This window comes from Dendrobium catenatum, unplaced genomic scaffold (genome assembly GCF_001605985.2).
Source record: "Dendrobium catenatum unplaced genomic scaffold, ASM160598v2 fragScaff_scaffold_695, whole genome shotgun sequence".
Classification (NCBI taxonomy): domain Eukaryota; kingdom Viridiplantae; phylum Streptophyta; class Magnoliopsida; order Asparagales; family Orchidaceae; genus Dendrobium; species Dendrobium catenatum.
The window spans coordinates 111,936-127,996 of NW_021319157.1; the positions used below are offsets into that span (position 1 = coordinate 111,936).

The 16,061-nt window shown below is 37.4% G+C and overlaps 1 protein-coding gene across 4 annotated transcripts; it reads right to left on the minus strand.

Annotated features, from left to right (window-relative positions):
* On the minus strand, nucleotides 1–14,514 carry LOC110108268. 4 transcript variants are annotated; one of them, XR_003701133.1, is made up of 3 exons: nucleotides 13,972–14,513; nucleotides 3,848–4,035; nucleotides 1–463 (listed from the first exon to the last, which is right to left on the minus strand). XR_003701133.1 is itself a non-coding variant. In XM_020838842.2 (3 exons), exons 1-3 carry the CDS (start codon nucleotides 14,271–14,273, stop codon nucleotides 128–130), a joined length of 783 nt encoding a protein of 260 aa, XP_020694501.1. In that variant the 5' UTR covers nucleotides 14,274–14,514; the 3' UTR covers nucleotides 1–127. The 4 variants fall into 4 exon arrangements, 2 of the variants coding, with proteins under 2 accessions (XP_020694501.1, XP_020694500.1); XR_002304447.2 differs by lacking the exon at nucleotides 13,972–14,513 and adding an exon at nucleotides 4,357–9,377; XM_020838842.2 differs by having other exon boundaries at nucleotides 14,015–14,514.
* Nucleotides 14,515–16,061: the final 1,547 nt, after the last annotated feature.

Consider the following 16,061-nt stretch of genomic DNA (forward strand, 5'->3'; position numbering starts at 1 on the left):
TATACATGCTGATAATTTTTATTAAAATGGTAATAATACCTCCAATTCATAAATAATTGTTTTTTCTTTTCACATTTTGACTTGAGAAGCATAACAAAAGTGCTAAAAATAGAGAGAAAGAATACCTTTACACAATCACATACTCAAACCCATCAATCTCATGAAAGTCTCTTATTTCCTCTTCATCAAAGTTCTTATTTGTCCGTTTTCTTAACTGCAGCCCTTCGCTGAGAGAAATGGAAGCCATGTGATCCTCCACCAATATGTGTTTCTGGATAGAGGCGTCTTCTCCTTCCTTTCTGGAATAAAAATAATAATCCTCAATATCAGAAGCAGAATCAAACGATCTTTCTTTAGAGGTTCCTTGTTCTTCCTCCTGTGCATTCCTACCCATATAGTTCAGGGACCTGGAACTCGAATTTCTTTCTAAAATCTTCGGACTTGACTGATTATCCTTCACAATCTGCAAAAAATACTATTGATCAGATAATCCAAATAATTAAAATAATAAGCTAGAAGGATTAAACTTTAAGAACGATCAGTGATGAACATCTGGGCTGAGAATATTCTGAAAAAAAAAAAATTTAAAACAGGGTGGGTGTTAAACTTGCAGGTGGAATTTAGTAGCATTTCATGCATATTTAAATCAAAATAAAATTTTTTAATGGCGTGTATTTAAATCTCCCTACTTAAAATGTAATTTATGATAGCTTGAGAACAGTATTGCGTAAACACTAAAGCACCTTATCAACTTAAAGCAACCCAAAAGGGATTACGAGGATGAAGAGTACCTTTAGAGAGGCTTCTGGGATTGTTCTTCCCAATATCAACCAAATTTGCATTCAGGACTGTCTCCAGATAGAGTACATGGCCAAAGAAATACTTGCATTCAGGACTGTCTCCACCAGCCTGTAAGCAAGTAACCGCTCACCCCCAATAGAGCTCACGATATTTGAGCTCACACTTAGAGGGATAGATTGAAGACATACTCATCCTCAACAGGTTCATCAAAAGGACTCATCCGACATGGCTTCGCCTTGAGGGGGCACTCGCCCTAATAGAGCTCACTCTCCCACATCAGTTGTCTGCAATCACGGCCAGCCGCCTATCACAAATATCCTAAATCAAGTTATTGGAAGCACACAACTATAAAGGCGTCGGCTACAACTTCATTAATTGAGCAAGTCCCTAGTTCATGGAAATTTTATTAGGTGTGGAGACTGGACGTGGATATACGTCCGGACATCCACTTAAAATTTGACAACTGGAGTGCACTTTGGTTGTGCTTTTTGTGCGTTTTATCTGTGCTTTACCTGCACTTTAGTTGCGCTTTGACTGCTCTTTTGTTGTGTTTTTATTCTGCGCTTTACCTGCCCTTTACATGAGCTTTGACTGATCTTTTGTTATGCTTTTTTACTATGCTTTTCCTACGCTTTACCTGCACTTTAACTGCGCTTTGGTTGCATTTTTTGTGCGCTTGGTTTAAAGTTCCGTGGACACATTAAATATATAAAGTACAAAATAAATCCAACATGTCCACTCCACCTGTCAAATTTTAAGAGGATGTTCGGACGTATCTCTACGTTCGGTGTCCGCAACTAATAGTTTTCCCCAGTTCACAGCAACTTTCCCCCAAGGGACTAACCACTCATCCCTGATGACTCATCATTCATTCCTAAGGGCCCATCTTTGCAACTTGCCTTACATGTCAATTCTCACATACTATCACAAAACAGTCACTCTTAAGTAGTCACCTAGGGTACCCACCAAAGGGCCACGTCAGGGCAAGGGTCCATTTGTGCACCATCCCACATACCTGCGTCAATCTATAATTGCATTATGTATTATATTTTTATTTTATTCTAGGTGTAGTTTGCATTGTTATCTCTTAACTTAATAAATAAATGATGAAGAGGCATATTTTAAACTTCAAGTAGATTGTACTATTCATAAAGATATTAGAGCTCCTCAATTACTCTCCATACTTCCTCACTCAGTTCTCCAGCTTTAACCCACTAATGCCTATTGGTAGAGTCAAGTGTCACCCATGAATAAATCTAGATTCAATATCCTCTGAAATGCGACAAGCGTAGATTCATGCCAACAACCAAAAGATGGGCACACGTGAAGAGCAACAAAACTAAGAGTCATCAGTGGATACGGAGAACTAAAACTTTGGTCTTCAACAGTTGCAAATGATAGCTAAGTTGTTATAACTTGCCAACAATAATGTAAATGCGGAAGAGTACAACGGAGTGGTCAAGTCCTCGACCACTTGTCCTAAGGAGTTATTGACAAGGCATGATTGACAACAGAGTCGTAGGCATGATACAAATCATCTGAAAGGTCACAAGGTGGAGAGAAGATAACTAGCGCAGTAAGGCCATCTTCATCATGGCCAGCAAAGGGCACCCATGACATGAGGCCACTCAAAATCGAACACTCGCCCTGTAAATAGATGAAGTGCCACTCAACGCGTCCATATAGAGATGACAGGACGTAAACTATGCATTAGCACCCACTGTCACTCGCCAACAAGTTTCCATGTCCAAGGTAGTGGAGGTAATCCAAAATAATGAGTTCTTCAAATTCCTCATGCCAATGAAGGTGGTGCCCACACCAGGGACAAATGAAAATTGCATATTTTTATAGCCTTCACCGAAGCAGACAACCCCACTAGTGGGATACCCTTTAATAACAATGTAGTGGTCACCAAGCTAGTCACCAACTACCAGATCAATAGTACACAATGATAGTCAACTTCATAGTGGGGGATGAGCTTGCCACTTATGACGTGATCTTTGGGCGACCACTTCTGAATGCTTCAAGACAGGTGTCTCAAACTACCGCGTGGCAATCAAGTTCCCAACTAGATGCCACGAAATCACTGTGAGAGGTGACCTAACACAATCCCAACCTATTATCTTAAAGTTGCGCCGAAAGTGGCAAGCTCGACCGAGGAAGTGTACAACTCGAGGTAAGAAAGGGACTAGGGTTAAAATCTACTTAAGTGGTGTAGGAGGTCCCAATAACAAAAAACAACCTAGAGTTAACTCAGCGAATAAGCTCGTCTTTTAGCCCAACACATTAGGCAAACTGGGCCAAGTTCTCAAGGATCACCTCAATATCTTTGCTTGGACTACAACTGAGATAGCAGAGTTAGATATCAAAGTCGCCTACCACGGGCTGAATGTCAAGAAAGAGATCAGACCTATCAAGCATAAAATAAAGAAGACTGCAACGATTCTAGCTGAACCCATCAACCACGTGGTCTAACAACTTTTGAATGCCATCCAACCTCATCAAGAAAATGCAATAACTTGATTGAATCTCCAACGTGGCACGAACGAGAAATGTAGGGTGCATGGACTTCAACATTTTGTTGTCTTATTATGGATTGTTTGAAATTGTTTTTATGTTTTTAATTTATTTAGGTTTTGATCTGAAATAAAAAATATGTTTGATCTTTTGCATTCATTAAATACATTTGCTCTAGAGATGGCGCCAACACATTTGGTGCACATCACATTTACCCTCCCGAAGCAAAAGGATGACCAAATTGTCGTCAAAGGAGCAAATTGGCGAGAAGCGTCTTTAGATGGGATTGTCAAAGATGAAAACCAAAAAACAACAAAATGTTCAACATTCCATTCGTCTTTGATTTTTCCAAATGCATCCACCTTGGATAGTTTGGGCTTTAACTTCTCAATATTGGCAGAATTTTTATTTCAAGCTAAATTTAAGAAATATATGCATAAACAAAATTTGGTAGAATTTTTATTCTATTGAATGTCATTATTGCTTTCAAGCTAAATTTTAGAAATATATGCATAAACAAAATCTTTACCCGTGAAGAGGGAAGAGATTCAGAATCATTCTCATAAAGCTTGATATTCAAGCTAGCATGGTATCCTCTCCAAAAGTTTTCTTCACTCTGGAAAGTTGGACAATGCGTATTCCCCACCGCAGCAAAGCCTGGATCTAGACCTTCATCAATTACAACATACTCTGCTTGAGGTAAGGAAAAACCAGTACCTACATAAGGATACCGAATCCAATGAAAAATATATCTTTTGGTATTGACAATAAGCATACATATTCGTTCAGCTATCAATAAAAAGGGCTTCTAGTAGTTTTCAACCCAAATCAGACAGAAAGCAAATCCATATGATGAGGCAAAAATAATGATAAGTAGACCAAACTTAAATTGAATGAATAAGAAGAGTTGATATATTTCCAATCCACAAACATGGAAAACTAGGATAAGTCTTGGAAGTAATAAATGATGCCTCTTCATATTAAAAACAATAATATTAAGTTATGGTCAATATTTAACTATATTTTTTCACAACTAACCATTGTGAAAAAGGAGTTGTTGCAGCTGGCACTGTTGCTAGCTGTTAGCACGCAGGCTACTGAATCAATTGTTGGGAGATCTGTGGCCTCGCGGGAGCTAGCATGGCTGCAAGCTGGCAATAGTTGGGTTGCTGAATTGATTGCTGGAGTTTGGACTAGGGAGATGATTTCAGGATTTACGCACTTCCCCTCAATCTCAAAATATATGTTGACCATCATCAGCTTGGAAGCAAACTTATCAAATATGATTAATTAAGATCTATAATAAAAATATTAGAATTTTGAAGTTTTGTTGGACTGTAATTAACTTGGATGAGTGTTCAATACTCTCCTTTATACATTGCTATCAATTTCAATATGCTCAGCTCTATCATGGTGGACATAATTCTTAATAATGTTACTAGCAGCTTGATTGTCATAACTCGAAAATTTTTAAATCTTTGAGAAAACTTAGAAGCTTTATACCTTCACAAATTCTATGATTCATGACACTTAATTCTACTTACTTTAGCTTTGCTCTAGGCTACCATAAACCCTTTCTTGCTTCTCCCCGTAGCTAAATTTTCCCATGTAAGTGAGCAATAACCACATGTGAATTTGTAATCTGTTCTAGATCCAGTCTAGTCAGCATCAACAAAGATTTCTATACATGTGTTAATGTTAAATTCCGAGAATTTGAGAGGGTAAATACTTAATTTTATTGTACCAAACTATACATATTTATAGATCTATACAAGATATCTTAATAAATAAGCAAATAAATATGAAAACATGCATAATTGCTCTAATATAATACTTCCTAAATCAGCCACCCGAATATGGAAAGAGATCTACGTGATCCATGTGAGTCTCCCATGGATCCCCATCCTAGCCGTGCGATCAAGGGCCAAGAGACAGATGAGATTTAACAACGTAATCTAGGTGAGCCTCCCACGGATCTCCCTGCTGACTGTGGGATCAAGGGCCAAGGGACGATTAAGATTTTAACACTCTCCCCCAAGTTGGGAAATATAGATATGTCATTCCCAGCTTGGTAATTAGTACAAAAATGTAGAGTTGTTGAGTCTCTTGGTGCACCATAGAGTCCTCCATTTGGTCAAAACTTTGGGAGAAATTAGCTTCAGACATTGCGATGGCAAAGGGTAGCAATGAAAGATATATTAAGTAGGGTTGTAATGAAGACTGCATTAGTTATGGATAAGATAGCAACCATATGGGAAGGCCGGAAATGAAAGCACAACAATAGGAAAAAAATACATTCTTATGGTTGCGGCAAGCTTTAAATGACAACATCAGAAAAATACGTCTCAAGTGGCTCAGCACTTGGCAAGTAAATATCATCCTATTCGATCAAAGCTAGCCTTCAGCCTAATGCAAATCAATCGTCCGACTCCACCCGAACACTTGTGTTCGATTGACCATGGGTCCATGTATAGGCGCACGCCAGGCCTAACCCTCTGGTCTAATCGAAGAGAGGAGTGCATGTTTTGCACTCTTATTTGTACCGGCCTTAGACTACCCTCACGAGAGGGAACTCTCAGCTCTTTCCATATGCATGCAAGAGGAGGTCTTGTGCTCTACTTCTCTCGCTTCAGCTCGGTTGACTATGGACGTTGCACGTGAAAGGAGACGTCCCGCTCGATCTCCCCTCGATCTTGGATGCACGAATGACCAATATTCCTTAGAATTCCAGCAATGAAGGCCGGTGTAAGGACCATTATTCCTCATAATTCTAGCAATGAAGGCCGATGGTGGGAATCTGTATTCCTCAAAATTCCAGCAATGAAGGCTAGTGTTAGGAATCTGTATCCTCGGAATTTTGGCAATGAAGGCTGGTGGTGGGAACCTATTTTCCTTAGAATTCCAAAAATGAAGGCTCCTCTCGATTCCGCACCAGACGCACGTGATAGGAGGCTAATGCATGCAACAAAATTTTTTTTTACAAAAAAAAAAAAAATTGCATGCAACAAGCTTCAAGGATGCATGATCCTGCTAAGGTTGGTCGCACACCTCTCTCATCCTGTTCAGTCACACGCACACGAGAGGAGTTCACGAGACGTTAGAGATCGAACGCAGAGATCGGGGGTTCTCGGTCGACTCCTCCAGATGAGACACACGAGACGGTCATCTCTCTCGATCGAAAACAGAGACCGTATGATGAAGCACTCTCCCTCCTCTCTGTTGGACGTATGCAGGAACGAACAAGCCGATAACTCGCTCTCTTTCGTTTCTAAAGGGAAGGCCCAACCTTCCCTTCATAAAGTCCGACAGTAAAAAAAACTCAGAATTTGAGAGGAAAAATGCTTTATTTTATTATACAAAATTATCCCTATTTATAGATCTATACAATATATCTTAATAAAAAAATAAATAAATACGGAATCATGCATAATTGCCCTAATATAATCATTCCTAAATCAACCACTCGAATATGGAAGGAGATCGACGTGATCCAGCTAAGCCTCCCATGGATCCTCATGTTGGTTGTGGGATCATGGGCCAAGGGATAATTGAGATTTTAATAGTTAATCTCGTTTTTTAATAATAACATTTTTTTAGGTGTCTTTTTAAGCTATCTTAATAACTTGTATATAAGATCGAGGTGCTCATTCGTGGGATTATTCATAAATTGACTAACAAAACTAACAAGGAAGCAAATGTCAAGTCTAGTGCGAGTTAAGTATATAAGTTTCCTTGGTAATCATCAATACTTTGTCAAACATGTTTGAATCTTCCTTAATTCCAACTTGGTTTGATGGAGATCTACTAGCGTGAATGTCGGCTTACACCCAAGCATGCATTTCCCTTTAGTAATTCCATTGTGTATTTCTATTTTGAGACAAATATCCCCTTGCTTGATCCTATTATTTTAATGTTAAAAAAGTTTAATAAACAAAGATCCTTGAATTCAAATTTTTAACCAGAATGCGAATAAATTTATTTATCTCTTCTTAAAGACTTTATGTCAAGATGATATCATTAACATTTACAATTAAAATATAATTTTTATCTTTAAGAGATTTCTTAGTAATTAAAATGCGGTTGGTTGTCCCTGACAATATCCATGCCTTCTAATCAAATCTTTAAAGAGGAACCAAAATAGTCCCGTGGGGGGACTATGTTGGTTCTTCTTTAAGGAAGAGATCAAAATGATCATTTAATATGATTGGGGACCATTTTGATCTTCCATAAGAGTTAAAGGACAATTTTGATCATTTTTCCTATTCTTTTCCTTTCATTTCATCACGACTCTAGTTGAGTAAATGCTTCAAAATATCAATTTCAATGTAAATCAAGATTTTCATATATCGAAGAAAAGTAAAAAATTTTGTTGAAATGAATTATAAATGATTAAAGAAATATAATAAAATTCTCTATTAAATTAAAAAAAATAAATTAAAGTAAAAAAATTATAATTATACATATATATATATATTTTGTTGGGACGGAGGGTGCCCCCTTGGGCCCACTTTGAATCCATCCCTATTGATCAATCTTATCTTCCTTGATATGATAGCTATCTGATAGAAAATGCTTGTAGAAAAAGGGAATAATCTTGGCTGAATTAAAAATTCAGCCTTTTGTAAAGCAAAAATTAAGAGTAGATGGTGAAATAACAAAATAGAGATTCTTTTAATTGATAATAGTGGAAAAAAAACAACAACATACAATTGATCCTCAATTGGAGAGGAGGATTTGGCTCTCCCAATTCTCTAGACGCGGTTAGAGCCCAATTAAAACCTAAGAACTCTCCAAATTTACAAAAAAACAAGATAATATAAACCTCGAAAAACATACTACTTAAAGCATACAATCATAAAGGAGTTCTCTAAACAGCCCCTCTGAATATTTCCTCCTAAACCACTTAATACCCTTCCTAATTGACGTCTGTTTGACCCCACGCAGAGAGGCGGCATCTATTCAAGCGTTATAGGTGTTCTGCCCCTAATAGAAGTAAAGCAAGTCCCTCCAGGACCAGCTGGAATGATCTAACAATACTCCCCTCCCAAAGGCCCACCTTGTCCGCAAGGTGGAAACACGAAACCCTCCATTCCCTCATCATTACAAACAATGAGAACTTGAAGAGTTCGGTCCTTACACCTATGCCCTGGTGTATACCACTCATAACATCTAAAACACAGCCCCTTTGTCTTCTTCTCCTGTAACTCTATCTCTATGAGTTTCTTGAAGTTTTCCCCTAGCCTTCCTGCTACAGTCTTCTCTTTCAAAGTCTCCTTAAGAGTACTCAGTGTTATCTCTTTTGATGCTAAAAAGGTAGTGGTCATCCTGTACAAACCTCCTGAATTGTTGCCTCTAGCCCCTCACTTCAGGTGCCTCTGATTCTCCACTAATTGGGCTAATTTCATAGCCTCTCCCAAATCATGAGATCTCATCACTCTAATTGTCGCTCTAATATTTGGTTTGTGTCCTTTCATAAAGTTTCCCTCTAGTACAATCTCTGGGAGCCGGTCAAGTCGGTTGTCCAAGTGCTAAAACTATTCACGATACTCCATAATTGTCCCCTCCAGCATCAAGGCGAAGAACAGCTCATAGAAGTCTCCTCCCTTACTAATTCGAAAACATTCCAACAAGCAATCCTTGAAATCTCTCCAAATTCATATGGGTCGCCTCGTATCCCTCCGCTGGTGCCTTGCTAAAGCTTTTCCCTCCAAGCAAATCCCGACTGCCATCAGTCTCTCCTCCTCCGTCAACCTATTGATGGTAAAGTGACCTTCCACCTTATAGCTTCACCCATGGGCATCATCTCCCTCAAAAATATGCATCTTCAGCTTCCTCACCCTCGGATCACCAATCACCCAAGTCTACCAAAAGTCTCTAATTCTACAACTTGTGCTAGAACTTTGTGCTTCTATTTTATCTATCATAGTTCCTAATGGATTATTATACAACAACAATATCAAGCCTTTATCCCACTACGTGGGGTTGGCTACATAAATCCTTTTTCTTCATTGTGTTCTATTAAAAGTCAAATTCTCGTTTAAATCTAATAAAGAAAGGTCATTTCTAATATTTTCTAATCAAATCTTTTTAGATCTACCTTTACCTTTCTTAACATAAGTCAAACTAATACCTCTACTTTCTAAAAAAAAAAAAAAAAAAACCTCTACTTTCTTATTATGATGGTGAATAAATCTCTGATTATGTTGTGGCCTTTGAGGATGATTGCAAAGTACCACAACTTGAGTTTGCATGCTAAATTGCTACAAGTTGAGTTAGAGCCTGCTTTTGATGAGATATGCAAGCCAGCATTTCCACTTTAAACTAATCCTATGCCAAATCCAGCTGATGTTGTGATGATTGAGCCTGACATAGGGTTGCCAAGATATTTTGTTGAGATTCCTTTAGCTAAGCTTTCATAGTTCATTCTCCAATGGTTCTATGAACATGCAATGATTCTATTTCTTTATTATCTCCATAAGTGCTTCATGAAAATTTCAGTACGCTCTACTCACAACTACATTTGTTTAGTTTGTATTACTACTACAGCCACCATATCCTTATCCACTAGTTTTGCATGCAATGACTGTTGTTTTATTATCTCCGTAAGTGCTTCATGAATATTTCCATATGCTCTGGTCACAACTATGTTTGTTGAGTTTGTATTTCCACTACTACCACCATATCCTTATCCACTATCAGCCCAGCTGATTGTTATCATACCTATGTTAAGAAAGGTCAAGATCTATGATGCACCGACACGACACTTAGAGAGGGTATGCAGTGTCGGACACGGACACGCATCGGACACGGCATGGACACGTGTCCGACACGGCATTGGAGTGTCGCAATTAAAAAAATTAAAATTAAAATCGGACACGCGTGTCCGGTTATTAAATGAGGTATCGCACACCGCTCAGTATATGCTCGATACCGCTCAGTACATGCTCGGTATTGCTCAGTATATGCTCGGTACAGCTCAGTACATGCTCGGTACCGCTCCGTACATGCACGGTATTGCTCAGTACATGCTCAGTACCGCTCAGTACCGCTTGGTACATGCTCGGTACTGCTTGGTACATGCTCGGTACTGCTTGGTACATGCTCGGTACTGCTAGGTACATGCTCGGTACCGCTCAGTATCACTAGGTACATGCTCGATACCGCTCAGTACCGCAGGGGTGCTGCCCCTTGACCCCGCGACCTAACCGGGCAAGTCGAACCGCCAGGGGGCAATGCCCCCTTGGACCCCCGGCAGACTGGTATATTGTTGTATTCATGTTGTCTTATTATTGGGATATTTTGATTTCACTTCATATCAATTTAATTTGGTGTATTCATATGTATGATTGGTTTGTTAGCAAAATGAGCTCTGCTACTAGTGGGGGCGGATTAGGTGAAGGTAAATGGGGTCTGGTCCTGGCCGGGGGGGGGGGTGGATTAGGTGAAGGTTCAAAAGAGCCATCTGTCCACGCCGTGTCCGTGTCCTATATTTTTAAAAATTATTATATATTATATTAAAAAAATATTATGCCGTGTCCACACCGCACCCGTGTCCTATATTTTTAAAAATTGTCGTGTCCGTGTCGGTGCATCATAGGTAGAGATAGACCTAAGAATACTTGGTTAGAAAATATTATAAATGAAATATATTTATTAGATTTAAATGAGAATTTGAATCTTAACATGACACAATGGAGAAAAAGGATTCATACAGCCGACCCCACGATGGGATAAAGGCTTCAAGTTGTTGTTGTTGTTGTTGTCACTTAAAGATAGCCACTAGATCGATTAGCATTTTCTGAATTTTTGTCTACAAATTTAATTTGTTATTGATGTAGTTGCATATCCTTTCTTTCTATCTCCCTTCCCCTTGGGTTTTGCACCCCTCAAGTTTCTAATATTCATCAGCAATCGTTACACTGCATATACTTTGCATTATTTAACATCTTTGGTAGAGACCTTCTCGATGATTGTAATCCAGTGGAACCTAAATTTACTGGGCATCTAAGAAACCTTCCAAGGAATTTTGATCAACCACTTTCACAATGACTGTAGATTGAATCAATTATGAACGTTTGATTGATTCCCTAATCTAGGGTAAGAAATATTTATGACTATACCCTTGGCAAGAGAATCGAATTAAATTAAATCCAACATGGACCAATTAAAACTTCCAAAATTGCAACCTGGGGCATGCAACTCTGCTTGACATTATGAAGATCAACTTCGCCTCAAATCAATCTAACTATAACAATCAATGTTAGCAACATAGCCCCTAGTAAGAAATTGGAAGCCCTGGAGACTGCTTGCATTCATGCAGGAGACTCGTGATATCTTTTATTTTGGATATGTTGTCATTGTTGAATAATGATGAACCATTGGATGTTTCATCTATCTTGTCCACACCCAAGTAAATCTAGATGATTGATGCAGGAAGACTACAATGATGTATAAGATAAGTGAGTCAAGTCGACTCGTGAGCCAGCTCGGGCTAGGCTCAATAAATGGCTCGTGAAACTAGCTCGATGAGCTAACGAGCCAAGCTTGCGCCAGACCAAATCGACTTGTTAGCTTGCGAACCACTTCGTTTAAAAAATATTAATATAAAATATACTTAAAATATATTAAAATTCAAGACTTTAAGTACAAATTTATTAAAATAATTAAAAATTATATTTCACTTTTTTATATTAAGTGATTCTTTATTATTTTTTAATAATTTGTCAGTCTTTTTATCATTTTATTTTAATAATTATTTAAATCATAATCATTTTCTCACTTTCATAAAAAACGAGCCGGAAACTCGAGTTTGAGCTCAAACTCAATTAATTAATCAAGCTCGAGCTCAAGCCAAGGGTGACTCGGGCTCGACTCAATTCATTTACACCCTATTTGGAGGTGATGGCATAACAAACATTGTGGTGGTGATAAAGAAAAGTTTCAATGGGCAAATTGGAGCAACAATTTCAAGAAAACTTCATGGATCTTATTGAAATATGAGATAATGTCTTAACATAAAAATTATAAAAAAAAAAAAAATTGAGATAATGTCTTAACATTTTAATACATATAAAGACATCGCCTCACAAGAAGCTATTTAAGATGAACAATTTTGCATGAGAATCGAGTACTGATGGCAGAACGACTCAAAAAAGTCTTAACCTTCTTGGAAGAACCTGCATCAATAAGTGCAAACTAACTAAAAAGGAGGTCATCGTTGTGTCATTCCCAATGAAGTGAACCTAGTAAGCGGAAACAACATAACCCAAACCACTATTGCCACAGCTAAAGAATAAGTGTTATTAAAGGTGCTAAGCTCCCTTAAGGAAATCATAGTTGCCAAATGCCTGAGCTGCTAAATGCTTGCCTGAGTAAAGTGAGATGCTAAATAATTTTACTTATTTTAATTAAGAGTAATAACTTTTGATAATATAATATAGTATTTATTGCAAAAAAAATATATTATAATTTAGAAGAAAAAAACACGGTTTTCAAATTTTGAGTCATTCTAAATACTAGAACAACAAATCATTGGCAATTAGATTGAATAAAACAAAATTCCCAAAGGGCCCATTTCAAGTTTAAAGAAGCAAATCAAAACTTAAGTTAGGAGTTTCTAGCACAAACTTAATATAATCTTTGATATAATATCTATTTCATTTTCTTTACCGCACATATTTTGTTCCCCATCTCTAGATTTATCGCCACCATTAAATAATATGGTTGTGTGTGCTTTGAAAATAATAATAATAATTTTTATAAAAATCATAAGCAAGTGTCCAGCACATCATTTGATAATACTTCTAAAAGCAAGTGCTCAACCTTCGCATGAACCCCTGTGCCACAAGCAAATGAAAATCCAACCCAATTAAGTTGGGCTAGTTGACCTTGGACTGGTTTGTGACAAATAGTAGTTACTATGCAAATAGATCATGTATTCCTTTACCTGACTCAATTTGAATCCCCACCACCTTCAAAAATTATTTTATGAGATCTAGTTTCTTTCATTTTTTTTCTATGCTATCATGTAATATAGATGAATTAGTTAAAGTTTACTCAAAACTTCTCCCACCTCTTTGCAACTAATCATTCCAGTAGCTGCACATTCTCTCTTTCTTTTATGTTATTGCAAGCCCTCCTTTTCACATTCGATCAATCATAGCTTCCATACAAGTCAAAAAAAAAGTCATCATCCATCCTATCTCTCATTCACCTTATTTGTCTTCTCTACTCCTAGCCCTACAGAGATGAAAGCATAGTTTTTCCTTTCTTCCTCCCAACCATAAAAGGTATTCCCCTGTCGGTTAATTGATGCTATAATTCTTTTTCTTTCCCTTCATGTTCCTTTGTTTTCAATTTTTTAGCTTTATTAAAGCCACATTAGGCATCCTCAGAGACCTCACTACAAATGTCCTGTCTTTCTCCTTTGTTTCAGTTATTTCGATGTCAAAATTCCCCCATAGAAGCATCTTTACTTCTTGAGCCATTGTTCGCTTCTTGGCATTTTGCTTGGTAAGCTAAATAATAAATTTCTTAAAAGTATTAACATACATGAGAATTCAACATTTAGGATATCATAGGCAAGAAGAAAACGTAGTAACCAAGTATGATACAAATCAATCAAAACTAAGCAATAATGAGATAGAACCAAACATCTCAGTTTATAAATGAACTCTACTTATCACTGAGTATGCACCATCATCCACAGTCGCCGTACTAGTGGGAGCGGAACAGGTAGCACCTTCCGTCGCCGCAGCATCACTAACCTCCGTATCGGTGGCTGAAAACTCCCGACTCACTTCTAAACAGGAGAAATCACCGACGGTGGGCTGCGGCAGAGGAAGAAAGAGACCTTCGTTGTTGTCATCATGGGCCACGGAGCAACAGGAAAGCCCGATGATGTGATTGATTATCTCCATGAAATCATCTTTCATGCCACGAAAACCCCTTGCCATTGGCCTATAAATTCCTAGGGTTTTTGGCTTCCGAGTTTAGGTAGGAGAACTGATGACGGGGAGGGGAGGAAGAGGATCGGGGAGGTTTTCGCTGAGTTTCAGCAGATGAATTTGGTGATACTTTCCGCCAGTTTGGTGCCCCTCTAAAAAAATATTTTAAAGTTTTCTTTGATTTTTTTTTTTTTCTTCTAACAAATAAATCTTTGCCGATCGTATGAGCCTTCTTAACCCTTTCTCTTCCCATCTTCTTCTTTGTTAAGAAGGCAAGCCAGTTTGTTTGTGATAAAAAAAAATTTTTTTTATGAAAATTAGTCGTGATACGTCATCACAAAATTAGAGGGGTTTTCCACGTAAAAATTTTGGTGTCTCTTATGAACGCTACACCCTCTCACTTATCTGATTGTGTGCTGGATCTTCGTACAACGCTAAGACGTTAAACTATATATTTCTCTACCGCCGCGAATACTCCAAGACGCAACAAGTCGATTTTACAATTTATAAAAATTAATCAAATCAGTTAAAAAATAAATTCACTGGAATTTTATAATGCATTCATTTTTCATCCAGCAGGACATTAATATTTTCAAAATTTCTTTATTTTGAATAATTTAAAGCCTTTATTTTGAATAATTTACACTCACTTCAAACCAAATAGCCCAGAATTTGAAATAAAATTGCTTAACATTAGGGTTTGACTTTATAGCATATTTCTTTGGGGAGAGTTTGGTGGCGCATCGATTAAATTATTATTGGAACCATAGTCCAAGCTTCCGCACTTGGATATTATATGGTTATCTCCATCCACCTCCTAACATTTTTAATTGTGTATTTTAAAAACTTGTAAGAGTTTTAGTTTAGATTGGCGCTCATACATTTTTTCATGTTGTTGTGTAATGCCCAAACATATCTTTGACAAAGTTAGAAAGACAAAACTATTTTGACTTATTTTGCTTTACTTTATCATTTTTATATGTACTTGACACTTTTATGTGTAATTTTAGAAAACTTCGCATGCAGAATTCAACTAAAGTAATCATCCATGACCCTACATGAAGCTTTCTTATCCATTTTAATTGTTTTCAGTCTTCGAGTCGTGCATGCCAGATGTTCGACGCTTTGCTTCTCTTGTGGATGGGAGGTGTTTGTATTTTGGGAGGACTTGCGATGTTGTAGAGTACTTCGATTTGATAGGATTTGTGCTAGGGATGCATGTTAATCTGGCGGACTTCATGCCTTATCTTGCCAACGACGAGACGCTACACTAGCTAATTGGCTTTATTCGATTTCTTATATTGATTTTTTTTTTTTTTTGGGTTTATGAGGATATCAAAGAATTAATGTTTGCAACGTCTTGATTTTCCTTCCATCTTACCAACTATACTTTTAAGGCAAATTTAACTTGTAAAGGAAGAAAATGAACTAATTCACTAATAAAGCATTATCATTCCTTTCAAGTCATACATTCATACATGATCAATAATGCAATTTAAAATATTTTAATTTAGACCTCCACCGCACCAATTTAGGCCCCCCCCCCCCCCCCCCCCCCCCTTTCTGGCTCTCTCACTGAAAGACAATCCACTTACATGTGATGAACGCTTTGACGAGTATTTTGATAATTTGTATATTGATATTTATTTCCTTAATTACTTTTTTTCGAATTTCCCTCCCTTTTGCTTCAGTTTTTCACAACAAAATTTTTCAACCTCTTTTTGTATTGGTTTGGATCTTTATTTTGGTAATCAATATTACACTTTTAGAATGATTTTTTTTTTTTTTTGGAAAAAA

Excerpts from the sequence above, each read along its gene's own strand:
- LOC110108268 (XM_020838841.2), bottom strand. The coding sequence starts at position 14,273 with ATGGCAAGGGGTTTTCGTGGCATGAAAGATGATTTCATGGAGATAATC. Across the intron at positions 4,036-13,996 it reads TGGTGCATACTCAGTGATAA|GTACTGGTTTTTCCTTACCT; the intron begins GTAGAGTTCATT and ends ATCCTTATGTAG. Across the intron at positions 464-3,847 it reads AATCTCTTCCCTCTTCACGG|ATTGTGAAGGATAATCAGTC; the intron begins GTAAAGATTTTG and ends TATTTTTTGCAG.